This window comes from Erythrolamprus reginae, chromosome 4 (genome assembly GCF_031021105.1).
Source record: "Erythrolamprus reginae isolate rEryReg1 chromosome 4, rEryReg1.hap1, whole genome shotgun sequence".
Taxonomy (NCBI): domain Eukaryota; kingdom Metazoa; phylum Chordata; class Lepidosauria; order Squamata; family Dipsadidae; genus Erythrolamprus; species Erythrolamprus reginae.
This window is the reverse complement of record NC_091953.1, coordinates 1,674,413-1,688,293: the sequence shown is the minus strand read 5'-3', so window position 1 is coordinate 1,688,293 and position 13,881 is coordinate 1,674,413. Positions and strand designations below refer to the sequence as shown.

The following is a 13,881-nucleotide window of genomic DNA, read 5'->3' as shown; positions in this document are numbered from 1 at the left end:
GAGGAGGAGAACGCGCCTGCCATATATCCGGCGTGAGGCTGCCTCCAATACACTGCACCAGAGAGAAACCCAAGCAGGTGAGAGGGGGGAACCTCCCGCTCTTTTGACCGAAAGGCTGCTGCTGCTCTCTGCTTCCTCTTCCTCCCCATGCTGAAGGGCTCCCCTTTCCTCTCGCTCGCTCGCTCTGTAGCCCGCACCTTTTCTTAACTGGTGATTCCTCTGTTTGGCTGAAGCCGAGTTGATCTGGCTGGGGCGAAGCGCCCCCTTTTGCCTTTCCGCAACCAGACACTTCGGGAGGCAACCTTGTGCCGGGGATGTGGGAGGCAGCGCGAGGGAGTCACCACAGCAAAGTGGTTTATTCCCTCTCCAAGTGCCCAGAGAAAGGAAAACGCTCTGTTCGCTCTGGGCTGCCAAAGCCTCCTTAAGCACCACCGAGATGGACGGGATTAAAGGGGGGAATGGCAGGAAACTGGCTGGGCCTTCGTGCTGCTTTTCCAGACTCGGGTTCTTAAGTAGAAAATGGTTCTTAAGTAGAGGCAAAAAAAATTTGAACACCTGGTTCTTATCTAGAAAAGTTCTTAAGTAGAGGTACCACTGTATTTAGAATAGAATAGAATAGAATTTTATTGGCCAAGTGTGATTGGACACACAAGGAATTTGTCTTGGTGCATATGCTCTCAGCGTACATAAAATATACATTTGTCAAGAATCATGTGGTACAACACTTAATGATTGTCATAGGGGTCAAATAAGCAATGAAGAAGCAACATTAATAAAAATCTTAGGATCTAAGCAACAAGTGACAGTCATACAGTCAACATGGGAGGAAATGGGTGAGAGGAATGATGAGAAACATTTAGATTGGATTCAGGATTTCTATGGTTTATTTTAGTGGGGTTGTTAATTGGGGTTTACAATTACTGTTGTATTTGACTTCTTTTTATTATTGTATTGTATGGTTTTATTGTTGTAAGCTGTCCTTAAATCTCTACCCTTCCCCACAACGCCAGTCGATGATCTGACCACTGGCTCTGCTCGTTCTCTTCCGCTGGCTTCCTGCTACACGATGGTGATACCAACTTCCCCCGGGAACATTCTCGGCAAGAGCTACGGGCCTTTCCTATCGCCAATGCAGAGTTTCATTCAGAAGACTCTACTCTCCTCATTCCAATATTCCGATTATAGTAGGAGGATATGACGTATTTTCCACTGGAACTACAGGGACTCGCGATCGCTCCTGTTGTGGACTTTGCTAAGACACCGGTGTTCTGTGTAGTTGCATGTGGGAACAGACCAGCAGCATCTGGTCTAGTGGGGAAGGCGCCAGATTAGAAACTGGGAGACGGTGAGTTCTAGTCCCTACACCGGCATAGAAGCTGGCTGGGTGATATTGGGCCAATCACTTCGAGAGGCTGAATTCTAGTCCTGCCTTGGTCATGAAAGTCAACTGGGTGATTTGGGGCCAGTCACCAGGAGACACTGAATTCTACTTCTTTAGGTGTGAAAGCTAGTTGGGTGATTTTGGAACAATCACTAGGAGACGGTGAATTCTAGTTCTGCCTTAGATGGGCTGGGGTGAGAGGGAAAGTCCCTTAGCCACGGGATAACCATGGTTTATTTCTATAAAGCTGATGGATTTCCTTGTAAGACGTCACCAGGATGAAAGTTTAGACTTCTCCGGTATTTCTTGGCTAACCACAATTTAATCCACCTTTCATTTCAAGGTTATTTCATTTCAGTTCATGGTTTCATTCCTGGTTATTCCACCAGCTCAAAGCCAAGAACAGATCACAGTTAAGTTCACATACACTTTGTGGTAAACCTTTTGTGAATTAACTCTGGCCCGAGACTCCCTGCGGCAAGAACTCCCTAAAGATCCAAGGGGTAAAAAGCAAAAACCAGATTATTTTAAGGATTAAACCCTTCGTGAGAATAATTTTATTGCGTAAGAACTTAAGAACGGGCCTACAAGGATCGCCAGGAAAATGAAATTCACAGCTGTTTAGATGGAAGAGAATCTTTGTTCTGTGGAAACGTCTGACGTTCTTCCACAAGGAGAGGAATGGTAAAATAAGGAAATGTGTGGGGATTGCTGGTCTTGACAGGAGGCCTCGGTCTACTGGTGACACCTTGACCAGGAGACATTGATGGTTACTGATTAATTCCCATCAATGGTTTCTTCTCAAAGAATCCCTCCAACAAACCAGGGGTCTATCGTTCATGCAGCTGTTTATTGGATTCGTTTTGAACGTTCCCTTCAAGGTGGACCTCAAAGCTTTCAAGTTGGTGAAGCTTTCCGACTGGAGGACCTCAACGAAGCCTTCCATGTATTAAGGGATCCTGGAAACGAGGGTGGGATCCTCCTCCACAGATGGTAGGACCGAAGGTCAGCACCCACACAATATCAGCTGCGGCTCCTTTTAGCAAAAGTTCTCCAGACATACCACATCCTATTCGAAGGTCTTCTACAATAGGTAGGTTATGGTACGCCAACATAGATGGGATCTATGTTAGTTTTCGGATGGAAGGGAGTCGTTCCCCTCTTGAAGGTCCTGAGCGGAGGACTTGTTCGACTTTTTCCCGGCCTTGATCTCAGGAAGACTTTGGGACTTCGGGAGGGAGTGGACGTTGGTTTTGGGAAACTCATCCTTGACAACTGCTTTGTGTTCACTCTCCTCGTTAGAAACGGCTACGGTACATTTATAATCTTTCTGAAATTCCTTCAGCAGTTCCAAAGCTTCCCGGTATTCCCGCCAGTTCTCTTTCCTCCTCCGCAATACGCACACTGAGGGGAAACAAGCAAACCATCATCAGCCACCTTCTAACCCAGTTAGATTTTGCAAAAACTCCAAACATCTCACTGCGGGTGAAGTGGCTATCAAAAGAAGTGAAGTTTGCTTTATTGATTGTCCCAGGGGCCATATCGAAGTGCGGTGTTGCAAACACATATTATTACTATAACGTCTGGTGGCGGGATGTTCCAATGGTTAATGGCCTCGCTATTGATGAGACCGGAGCCCCTTTGGAAGTTGTGTGTGGAGGTTTCTAAGAAGAGATTGGTGTCAAGCTGGTGCAGAAGTTAACAATAAATCAACGACTTGCCACACTATCTCTAGAAGGCCTGATGTTCATGGGGACTTGGGAGGGGGGATTTTCAGGAAGGAGAAGATGCAGCCACAAAGCATCCTTTCTTTGAGGGGTTCAAGGCCATCCCGTGCCCACCCAAGTAGCCTGCAGGGCTGCACTCTAACCACTGTGCCATCCTGGCTCTTACAGATAGAGAGACAGGTGAGAGACAGACATACATACATACATACTGTAGGTAGGCAGACAGACAGACAAATAGCGTGAGAGAAAGGGATGGATAGATGATAGATAGATAGATAGATAGATAGATAGATAGATAGATAGATAGAAGGCTGAGTCAACCTTGAGCCGATGATGAGATTTGAACCGCTGACCTGCAGATATACAGTCAGCTTCAGTGGCCTGCAGTACTGCACTCTACCTGCTGCGCCACCCTGGCTCTTTGCGGAACAAGCCCCGGACAGCTGTTCCCTGGGATTGATCCCCCCGGTCTCGGCGTCCTTCTCAGGTGCTCCGGGGCCGCGTCCGAGCCCTTGAACCCTTACCTAGGGGGATGTGGACAATGTTTTTGGGCTTCCTGAGCTCCAGCAGGATTTCCTCCAGCCGTTCCATTCGGGTCTTCTGAGGTTTTGGCGTGGGGACTCTCAAGACCTGTAGAAGATACAAAGAACGGTTGCAGGAATTGGGTAGAAACATAGAAACAAGACTGACGGCAGAAAAAGACCTCACGGTCCATCTAGTCTGCCCTTCTACTATTTCTTGTATTTTATCTTAGGGTGGATCTATATTTATCCCAGGGTAATTATCTAGTTTAATGAACAGGAGGACTTAAGGGTGATGTGATAGCAAAATCCCTCGGTACTTCGCGGTTCACTTTCGCAGATTTGCTATTGCACGTGTTTGTTTTCAAAGGGGGCTTAAATCCATTTTACACATTAAGTGTTCGGAAACTTCAGATCGTGCAGAATGTAGCTGCGAGAGCAGTCATGGGCTTTCCCAAAAATGCCCATGTCACACCAACACTCCGCAGTCTGCATTGGCTGCCGATCAGTTTCCTGTCACAATTCAAAGTGTTGGTTATGACCTATAAAGCCCTTCATGGCACCGGACCAGAATATCTCCGGGACCGCCTTCTGCTGCACGAATCCCAACGACCGATTAGGTCCCACAGAGTCGGCCTTCTCCGGGTCCCGTCGACTAAATAATGTCGGTTGGTGGGCCCCAGGGGAAGAGCCTTTTCTGTGGCGGCCCCGACTCTATGGAACCAGCTCCCCCCAGAGATTAGAACTGCCCCTACTCTCCTTGCCTTTCGTAAACTCCTCAAAACCCACCTTTGTCGTCAGGCATGGGGGAACTGAGATATCTCCCCCAGGCCTATACAATTTATGTATGGTATGTTTGTAGGCATGTCTGCTTAAAAATTGGGTTTTCTTAACTATTTTAAATTGTATATTATTAGATTTGTCATGAATTGTTTTATTATATTGTGAGACGCCCCGAGTCTACGGAATGGGGCGGCATACAAATCTAATAAATAAATAAATTACTATATAAAGTGTATGTACACACACAGCTCTTCTCAAATTACACACATTCAACCTCGTTTACTGCGAGAGCAAAAACAGACCCAGAGCCCAGAAGGGGGAAAAAGAAAAAAATAATCACATTTTTTCTACCGGTTCTGTGTACCTGACCGAACTCGTAGGAGCCCAGATATCATTGGGTTGCTGTGAAATATAAATGCTGAACCACAATGGTTGTCATTTGCAAAAAATGTAGACAAGCAAAGCAGTGGCCATGTGGTTTCATTTTTGTGACTCGGCAACAGGCTGTGGTGTGTGTGGCCATATGCAGCGCCCTGTGGTCATGTGACCTTTTAGAAGGTTGTTTGGCTGGTTTCTGGCAGCGCAACATATGACCACTGTGGACTTAAGGTGGGGCAGGGTTTACTTAATGGTGACATCCTGTTTAACGACCAGCACGATTTACAACTATTTTACTGAGAGGAGCCTGAAGCCAAAAAAAGTTGGCTGGATCCAGGATGGAGGATCCTCCCACCCCACCCCTGCCCCAGCTCCCCAAGGGTCTCCGTGGCTCTGCTGACCTTCTTTTTGGTGGGCACGTAAGGTTTCTGGTAGCAATCCAGCCTGGCTTTGGGTTCGCGGCAGACCAGCGGATAGCGAAGGGCCTTTTCCAAAGCTTGGACGTTTTGCTGTATTCCTGGTTGGAGACCACACGTCCAGGCAGTGTTAGGTGAAAAGGAAAAAGAAATGGATTTCACTGTTATCCTTTAGAAGGGGAATCATCAGTTCTGTTCTATTGTAGCCCTGGTGATGTTACCTAGTAGGGTGATGAAATGTCCACCAGAAAACTCCTAAGCTCAGAGCACCTCAAGGAGCCTCCAGTCCTTCTCCCCTTCTCCTCTTTCTCTCTGCAAACCCTTCTAGCACTGAGGGAGGCTGTTGCGATGGGGGCCCAAGATGCTTACGGAAGAGAACCTTATTTAACCCCTGCACATCTTTAAATGCTTCGATTGTGCCCTGCACTGCTCGGTCTTTTCCGCTGGTTTCCCGCTACACGATAGTCATACCAGCATCCCCCGCGAACAGTCCCCGCAAGAGCTACGGGCCTTGTAACCTGACTTCCCGCGTAATCCTTGTAGTTACATTTCCAGCATTTATATTTTTAATCATATTTTTCATTTGATTAGGGGAACTAATCAAATTTGCAGACGACACCAAGCTGGCGGGAGTGGCCAACACCCCAGAGGGCAGACCCAGGATACAGAAAGATCTAGACAGACCTGTACAGTGGGCTCAAGCAGACAAAATGAAGTTCAACGCAGAGAAAAGTAGGATCCTGCAGCTAGGTAAGAAAAACCCAAAACACACATACACACTGGGCAAAACACTCTCAACAGCAGCGAATGTGAGAGAGATCGCTGAGTCTTAGTGGACAACAAACTAAACATGAGCCAACAATGTGCAGCAGTGGCTTAAAAAGCCAACACAATCTTAAGTTGCATCAACAGAGGAATACACTCCAAGACAAGGGAGGTGATAATGCCCTAGGTAAGACCCCACCTAGAGTCCTGCATTCAGTTTTGGTCACCACACTACAAAAGAGACATTGATACTCTAGAAAAAGTGCAGGAAAGAGCAACCAGAATGATAAAGGGGCTAGAAACTCTTCTGCCTGGCTTCTAGCCACCCAGGAGCAAGGTAATAAATCAAACACACAACATGGAAGCAATAAAACAAAAAGGTTTCCTTTATATAGAGAGGGCTGTATGCCTCCGGGAATGCAGAAGCAAGGCTGAGTTATTAGTCAAGAAGGTCAGAGTTACTCAAGTCCACACAGTCCTTTCTACTTGAGTGTCAGAAAGTTCACAGAAATCCAAAAAACCAAAACGAAACCACGATGCAACAATGTCTCTCTTCAGAGCTCAAACGATAATCTCCCACACGACTCACTCCAACCCTCCCATTTTTATCAAGGTTACAACAGTGTCATTAGTCTTATCAGCTGTGTCTTAATATTTATTTCTCCACTTGCGCAGCTGCTCCTGCCTCCCCAACATTCTTCGTACTTGAGGATTCAGGATAGGGTTACTCATTAATTCTTCCCCTTCTGAGTCCAAGGAACCTCTGGCTGGAGGGCTGGCTGAATCCCTTCCCCTCTCTGTCTCTGCTGTCCCTTCCTGCTCCCTGTCTCTCCCTGTCTCGGACTCTGGTTTGCTGTCCGACTGGTCTGACTCTTGCTGCAGCCAAACTGGCCTTCTGGAAACAAATGGCTCCCCTGGCTCTTCATCAAAATCCCCAGCCACAGGAACTGGCCTGAAGCCAACCACAACAGAAACCAAAACATACAAGGAAAGGTTGAAGGGACTAGGCATGGCTACTCTAGGAAAGAGGAGGTCCAGGGGGGACATGATAGCAGTCTACAAATACTTGAGAGGCTTCCACAGGGAGGAGGGGAATAGATTATTTTCCAAAACACCAGACATGGAGCAACAGATGGAAGCTTCAACCTGGAAATAAGGAGGAACTTTCTGACGGTGAGAGCCATCAACCAGTGGAAGAGAAGTTGCCCACAGAGGTGTTGAACACTCCAACACTATTCAAGAAAAGACTGGACTGCTATTGGACTAGCATGATATAGGGTCTCTTGCACCAGCAGGGGGTTGGACTAGATGACCTGCAAGGTCCCTTCCAACTCTAATAATAAATAAATAAAATTTCTTAGATGAACCCCTCCCGTCAGGATCTTGTCAATCCCATGGGCAGAAAAAACAATTGCTGTTAACCTGCCTTCCATGGAGGACCTGTATACTGCACGAGTCAAAAAGAGGGCAGGGAAAATATTGACTGACCCCTCACATCCTGGACACAAATTGTTTCAACTCCCACCCTCAAAACGTCGCTACAGAGCACTGCACCCCAAGACAACTAGACACAGACAACTACTTTTTTCCCGAATGCCATCACTCTGCTAAACACAAAATTCCCTCGACTCAAACTTTTTATTAAGTCTGCACTTCTATTCTACTAGTTTTTCTCATCATTCCTTTCACCCGTTTCCTCCCATGTTGACTGTATGACTGTATGTTGCTTATATCCTAAGATTTTTATTAATATTGCTTCTTCATTGCTTATTTGACCCCTATGACAATCATGAAGTGTCGTACCACATGATTCTTGACAAATGTATATTTTTCTTTTATGTACGCTGAGAGCATCTGCACCAAGACAAATTCCTTGTGTGTCCAATCACACTTGGCCAATGAAATTCTATTCTATTCTATTCCTTGGGGGGGTGTCCCAAAGAGGGGGTTGCCTCCCTTCGGAGCTTTCTTTTTTCAGGGACCCTCCACTCCAAAAAAGGCGTCCTTCGAAGCCTCCCTCAACGAGTGGCAAAGGGCTCAACTCACCTTTCGGCTCCACAAAATCTGACCCGGGGTCTCCTCCCAGGAGCTCTTCATAACCCTTCAGTTTCTCGGGCACGTTGAGGGTCACCTTCCCCGGGGTCAAACGGGACGCCCTGGAATCGAGAGATTCCTGGACCTTTCACACACACACCCAGGAGAAGAAAAGTGGAATAAAACGATCACAAACAAACTCAGGTTATTTTCAAAGGATGCTTTTGAGCAGAGAGGTCTTCAAACTTAGAAAAACACAAAACAATTAGAAAAACAAAACACACAGGTAGAGTCTATGGGGCACCTTGCTCAACAGTGGTAACTGGGAGAGGGACCTTGGAGTCCTAGTGGACAACCATTGAAATAGGAGCCAGCCGTGGGCAGCAGCTGCCAAAAAAGCCAACACAGTTCTAGGCTGCATTAACAGAGGGAGAGAATCAAGATTACGCAAAGTGTTAATACCAGTTTATAAGGCCTTGGTAAGGCCACACTTGGAATACTGCATTCTGTTTTTGTCACCACGATGCAAAAAGGACGTTGAGACTCTAGAAAGAGGGCAGAGAAGAGCAACCAAGAGGATTTAGGGGACTGGAGGCTAAAACACATGAAGAATGTTTGCAGGAACTGGACATGGCTAGTTGAATGAAAAGAAGGACCAGGGAAGACATGATAGCAGCCTTCCAATATCTCAGGGGTGGCCACAAAGAAGAGGGAGTCAAGCTATTCTACCCTCGGGTGCTTTGGGTGGAAACAAATGGGTCCCCGGAGAAACATAGAAACAGATAGATGGCAAAAAAGACCTCATGGTCCATCTAGTCTGCCCTTATACTATTTCCTGTATTTTATCTTAGGATGGATCTATGTTTATCCCAGGGATGTTTACATTCAGTTACTGTGGATTTACCAACCACATCTGTTGGAAGTTTGTTCCAAGCATCTACTACTTCTTTCAGTCAAATAATATTTTCTCACGTTGCTTCTGATCTTTTCCCCAACTAACCTCAGATTGTGTTCTTGTGTTCACTTTCCTATTAAAAACACTTCCCTCCTGAACCTTATTTAACCCTTTAACATATTTAAATGTTTTGATCGTGTCCCCCTTTTCCTTCTGTCCTCCAGACACTGCAGATGGAGTTCATGAAGTTTTTCCTGATACGTTTTATGCTTAAGACCTTCCACCGTTTTTGTTGCTCGTCTTTGGACCCGTTCAATTCGATCCATCTCTTTTTGTAGGTGAGGTCTCCAGAACTGGACACAGTATTATTCCAAATGGGGTCTCACCAGCGCTCTATACAACGGGATCACAATCTCCCTCTTCCTGCTTGTTATACCTCTAATTATGCAGCCAAGCATTCTACTTGCTTTCCCTACCGGGGTGGCATATAAGTCTAATAAGTAATAACAACAACAACAACAACAACAACAATAATAATAAAAACTAAAAAAGGAGAGAAGCAACTTAGAACAAAGGAGGAATTTCCTGGCAGTGAGAACAATTAATCAGTGGAACAGAAGTTGCCTCCAGAAGTTGTGAATGTCCCAACACTGGAAGTTTTAAAGCAGATGTTGGATAACCATCTGTCTGAAGTAGTGTAGGGTTTCCTGCCTAAGCAGGGGGTTGGACTAGAAGACCTCCAAGGTCCCTTCCAACTCTGTTGTTGTTATTCTTCCTGCCCTGGGCACAAAAGCTGTCAGTATGATTTGGGGCCAATCACCAGGAGACGGTGAGTTTTAATCCCGCCTTAAGCAGGAAAGTTTGCTGGGCGACTTCGGGCCAATCACAAGGAGAGGGCAAGTTCTAGTCCCGCCTTAGGTGTGAAAGTCAGCTGGGCAACTTTGGGCCAATCCCCAGGAGACAGTGAGTTCTAGTCCCGCCTTAAGCAGGAAAGTCAGCTAGGCGACTTCGGGCCAATCACCAGGACATGGTGAGTTCTATTCCCACCGTGGCATGATTCACTTAACAACCACGGCACGGCAGGTCATGAAATGGGGCAAAACTCACTTAACAAATGTTTCACTTAGCAACGGGAATTGTGGCCGTACCCGTGGTCTACCTGCACCCTGGCTCACCCACCTGAGTGATGAAGATGGGTTCGGTGGTTCCTTCTCGGCTCCTCCTGAGCATCTCCTCCGCTGTAGGTGCCTCGTCCTCGGGTTCTGGGGGCAAGGCGTAGCTTTGGACCTGGGCAATGAGTTGGTAGAGCTCCCTAGAAATGGACCGGGAGGGCGGGACCAGCAGCAGCGGAGACCCCCGGCGCTCCTTCCCGCCGTCTTCCAGAAAAGAAAAGCCTGAGGATCCAACAAGTCTCTCGTCGGAAGAGGAAGCCGAGAGGTCCATGCCTTCCAGCTGCAAGATGGGAAGCCGAGAAGCTTCCCTCTCCTCCTCCTCCTCCTCCTCCTCCTCTTCCTCTCCTTCATCTGAGGAAAGGTCCCCTTCTCCGAAATCCTCCCCGCTGGGCTGGGAGACGGGCACGGGTTCCTCCCGATCTCGATCTCCTGCAGAGGATCTCCTGGATCGGACGGGCGAAAGAGGCCCGCCCAAGTCTTCTTCTCCACGTTCAGACGCCATCAGTGGTTCGGATCCCTTCTGTTCCAGCGGAGACGTCGCAATGGGCTCAGGTTGAGTCAGATCTCCAGCAGACGTGGTGGACAAAGGACTTTGGGTTCTATCTTCTCCTTCTTCTTCTTCTGGTCCAACCGTCTCAGCAGCTTCTGACCCATCCCGTTCCTCCGAAGGCGAGTTTGGAGGGGCCATAGGCTCCAAGTGTACCTTCAGTAGAGGGTCTCCTGAAGGGGGCTTCACGTAAGGCAGGGATTCTGACTTCTCCTCCGGTAGAGGAGCAAGGTGAGCCGACGAAGGACCTCGCGAAGCCAACCGAGACGGAGGAAGGAGATCTTCAGAAGGGCCCTGCGTCACCCAGGGCTGAGACTCGCTAGGAACCTTCCTGGCCATGATCTGATCTAGGGAGCACTCAGGCGGGAGTCCGAAGTCCTCGTACGACAACCCCTCGAGAGAGGACAGGGTGGTAAAGGCTTCGTTGTACAGACTGCTCGCGGAAATGCAAGCGGACCTCTCGTCCGACCGAAGAGGGGACAGGATGGACTGGTCAGCATCGTAGGACAGGGTGAAGGACTGGCTCCCTGGGGCAGGCGGCCAACTGAGTCTTTTGTTGGGATCCAGATCTGACCCGGTCCATAGTTGCCAGAAAGTCGTCTCCATAGACACTTCAGCCGGCAGTGGCCGTTTTCGGATCTTGGGTAGCCGGGATTTAACCTAGAGAGAGACACAGAGAAGTTCAGGACAGGGGGGATTGTAACCACAGGGGCCTCCCACCTCCTGAGATTCACCTAGAGCAGTGGTTCTCAACCTGGGGGGTCAGGACCCCTTTGGGGGTCGAATGACTGTTTCACAGGGGTCACCTAAGAAGACCCTGGAAAAAGACAAATTCCCCCTGGTTTTAGCAACGAAAGCTTCTATTCTGGCACCTTGGAACATATTTTTACAATCCGCCCAATCAGGCGTTGACAGTGGGGCTGTCCCTCTAACCTTCCTGCCAATCGGCTTCAAGCTCTGTTGGGAGATTTGGCACTTGACGTATAGTTGGGGGTCACCACAACACAAGGAACTGTATTAATTTAATTTAATTTAATTTAAGAACATAAGAAGAGCCATGCTGAATCAGGCCAAAGCACATCGAGTCCAGCATTCTGTGTCCCACAGTGGCCCCCCAATTGTCCATGGGGATTTTGAGCAGAAAGAGAAGGCAAGACCCCCCCTTTCCCTTGACCCCCAACAACTGGGACCCCAGGGAACCCTGCCTGACTCAACCAACATAGAGGCGGCACATGGACATCCAATTTAATTTATTCTATGCTACCCAATCCCATAGGATTATAGCAGGGCGGATTACAGCAATAAAAATATACAATAGTACAATAATAAAAAAGAAGTTGAGCATCAACAGTAAATAAATTATAACTCAAACAAACCCAATATTTAGGGGTCACGGCATTAGAGAGGTTGGGAACCACTGACATAGAGGTTCATCTTTTTTAAAAAGAAAATTTTTATTTTTTTCTCCAGCATAAAACCATACATATATCACAATACATGCATCTTCAATGAATAGTAATATACTTATAGAGTTTCTTTTACATAAAATAATAAAAAATCCTAAATATCAATCATTAATTCTATCTAAAGGAGAAAAGCTATATCTAATTTTAACTTAAGAAACAATAACCAGTTTTCTTCATTGCTGTTTTTTAAACTCTTCAGTTCCATCTCAAATCTATTTTTAATTGAATTTCAAAACACGTGTCACATATTTAACTAACGCTGTCTCCTTTTCTCTTTCTGTCATCCAAGTTCGATTTCTCATTTCTTCGTTAATCTTACATTTATTTTATTATTTTTATTCTCAAGCCATTCATAAAATCCCCCCCCCAATTTTGTAAAACTCCGAGTCTTCTTTGTCCTTAATTATCATTGTAAGTCTATTCATCTCCGCACAATCCATGATCTTCCTTGTTGAGGTTCATCTTGAAGCATCTCGTGACTTTAGAAGGGAATCTCTGAAGCTCAGGGTTGAAGGGTGGGGTTCTGGAAGACATTTCAGGACCCAGCTAGGGTACCTCACCAGTGCTAGAAGGGAGTGGGTGTGTGGAGAGGAGGAGGGGGAGGGGGAGGAGGAAAATTATGGGGTCCTTGGGGCTTTCTCAGCTGGGTGGTTTTCTTGCAGATGTTTCAAGACCCGACTAGGTCACATCATCAGTGCTAGAAGGGAGCAAGGTTTGTTTTCTGTTGACTTATATACACTGCTCAAAAAAATAAAAATAAAGGGAGCCCTTAACAACACAATGTAACTCCAAGTCAATCAGACTTCTGTGAAATCAAGCTGTCCACTTAGGAAGCGACACTGATTGACAATCAATTTCACCTGCTGTTGTGCACATTCAATTTTATACAGAACAAAGTATTCAAGGAGAACATTTCATTCATTCACATCTAGGATGGGTTATTTGAGAATTCCCTTGATTTTTCTGAGCAGTGTATATCGCTTCTAGTACTAAAGATGTTCCCTAATTGGGTCAAAAAAATCTACGAATACAACCTGGGTCAGAAAGCAATAAAAGACCCCCATGGTCCTCCTCCTCCTCCTTCTAGCGCTGGTAATAATAATAATAATAATAATAATAATAATAATAATAATAATAATAATAATAATAATTATTATTATTATTATTATTTATTAGATTTACATGCCGCCCCTCTCTGAGGACTTGGAGTGGCTCACAACAAGTAAAACATCATATACAAATCCAATGTTAAAACAGTTTTAAAAACCCCTACTAAAAACAATCACACATCCCAAGCAAATCATAAATAAAGCGAAACAGCTAAGGATTTATCAATTCCTCCATGCCTGGCGACATAGATGGGTTTTCAAAAGATTACGAAAGGCAAGGAGGGTGGGGTTAGTCCTAATCTCCGGGGGGAGCTGATTCCAGAGGGCCAGGGCCGCCACAGAGAAGGCTCTTCCCCTGGGTCCTGCCAGACGGCATTGTTTTGTCGACGGGACCCGGAGAAGGCCCACTCTGTGGGACCTAATCGGTCTCTGGGATTCGTGCGGCAGCAGGCGGTCCTGAAGAACCATCACCAGCAGGTGGTCTGGTGATGGTTCTGATGATGTTACCAAGTTGGGTCATGAAACGTCTGTAAGAAAGCCACCCAGTTCAGAGAGCACTAAGGACCCCAGAGTCCTCCTCCTCTTCCTCCACTCTGTGTTAGTAGTACTCTGTACAAGACAGTTGGGTTTGGCAATATATAAACAAGCTAACAATGAACGTTTGTATGTATTGAAGTCCTATAGCTT

General features: G+C 46.5%; 1 protein-coding gene across 4 annotated transcripts in view; it reads right to left on the bottom strand.

The window, feature by feature from the left end:
• Positions 1-1,906: 1,906 nt before the first annotated feature.
• Positions 1,907-13,881, bottom strand: part of XRRA1 (X-ray radiation resistance associated 1) — a 39,042-nt gene continuing 27,067 nt past the window's right edge. For 3 of the 4 annotated variants that reach the window (XM_070749412.1, XM_070749410.1, XM_070749411.1), the window contains exons 14-18: positions 10,080-11,279; positions 8,018-8,150; positions 5,192-5,307; positions 3,633-3,738; positions 1,907-2,785 (exon numbers count right to left, since the gene is read on the bottom strand). In XM_070749412.1, coding sequence (XP_070605513.1) covers positions 2,511-2,785; positions 3,633-3,738; positions 5,192-5,307; positions 8,018-8,150; positions 10,080-11,279 — 1,830 coding nt within the window. In that variant the 3' untranslated portion in view covers positions 1,907-2,510. The remainder of the gene's footprint in view (positions 2,786-3,632; positions 3,739-5,191; positions 5,308-8,017; positions 8,151-10,079; positions 11,280-13,881) is intronic. The other variant, XM_070749413.1, reaches the window with a different exon arrangement.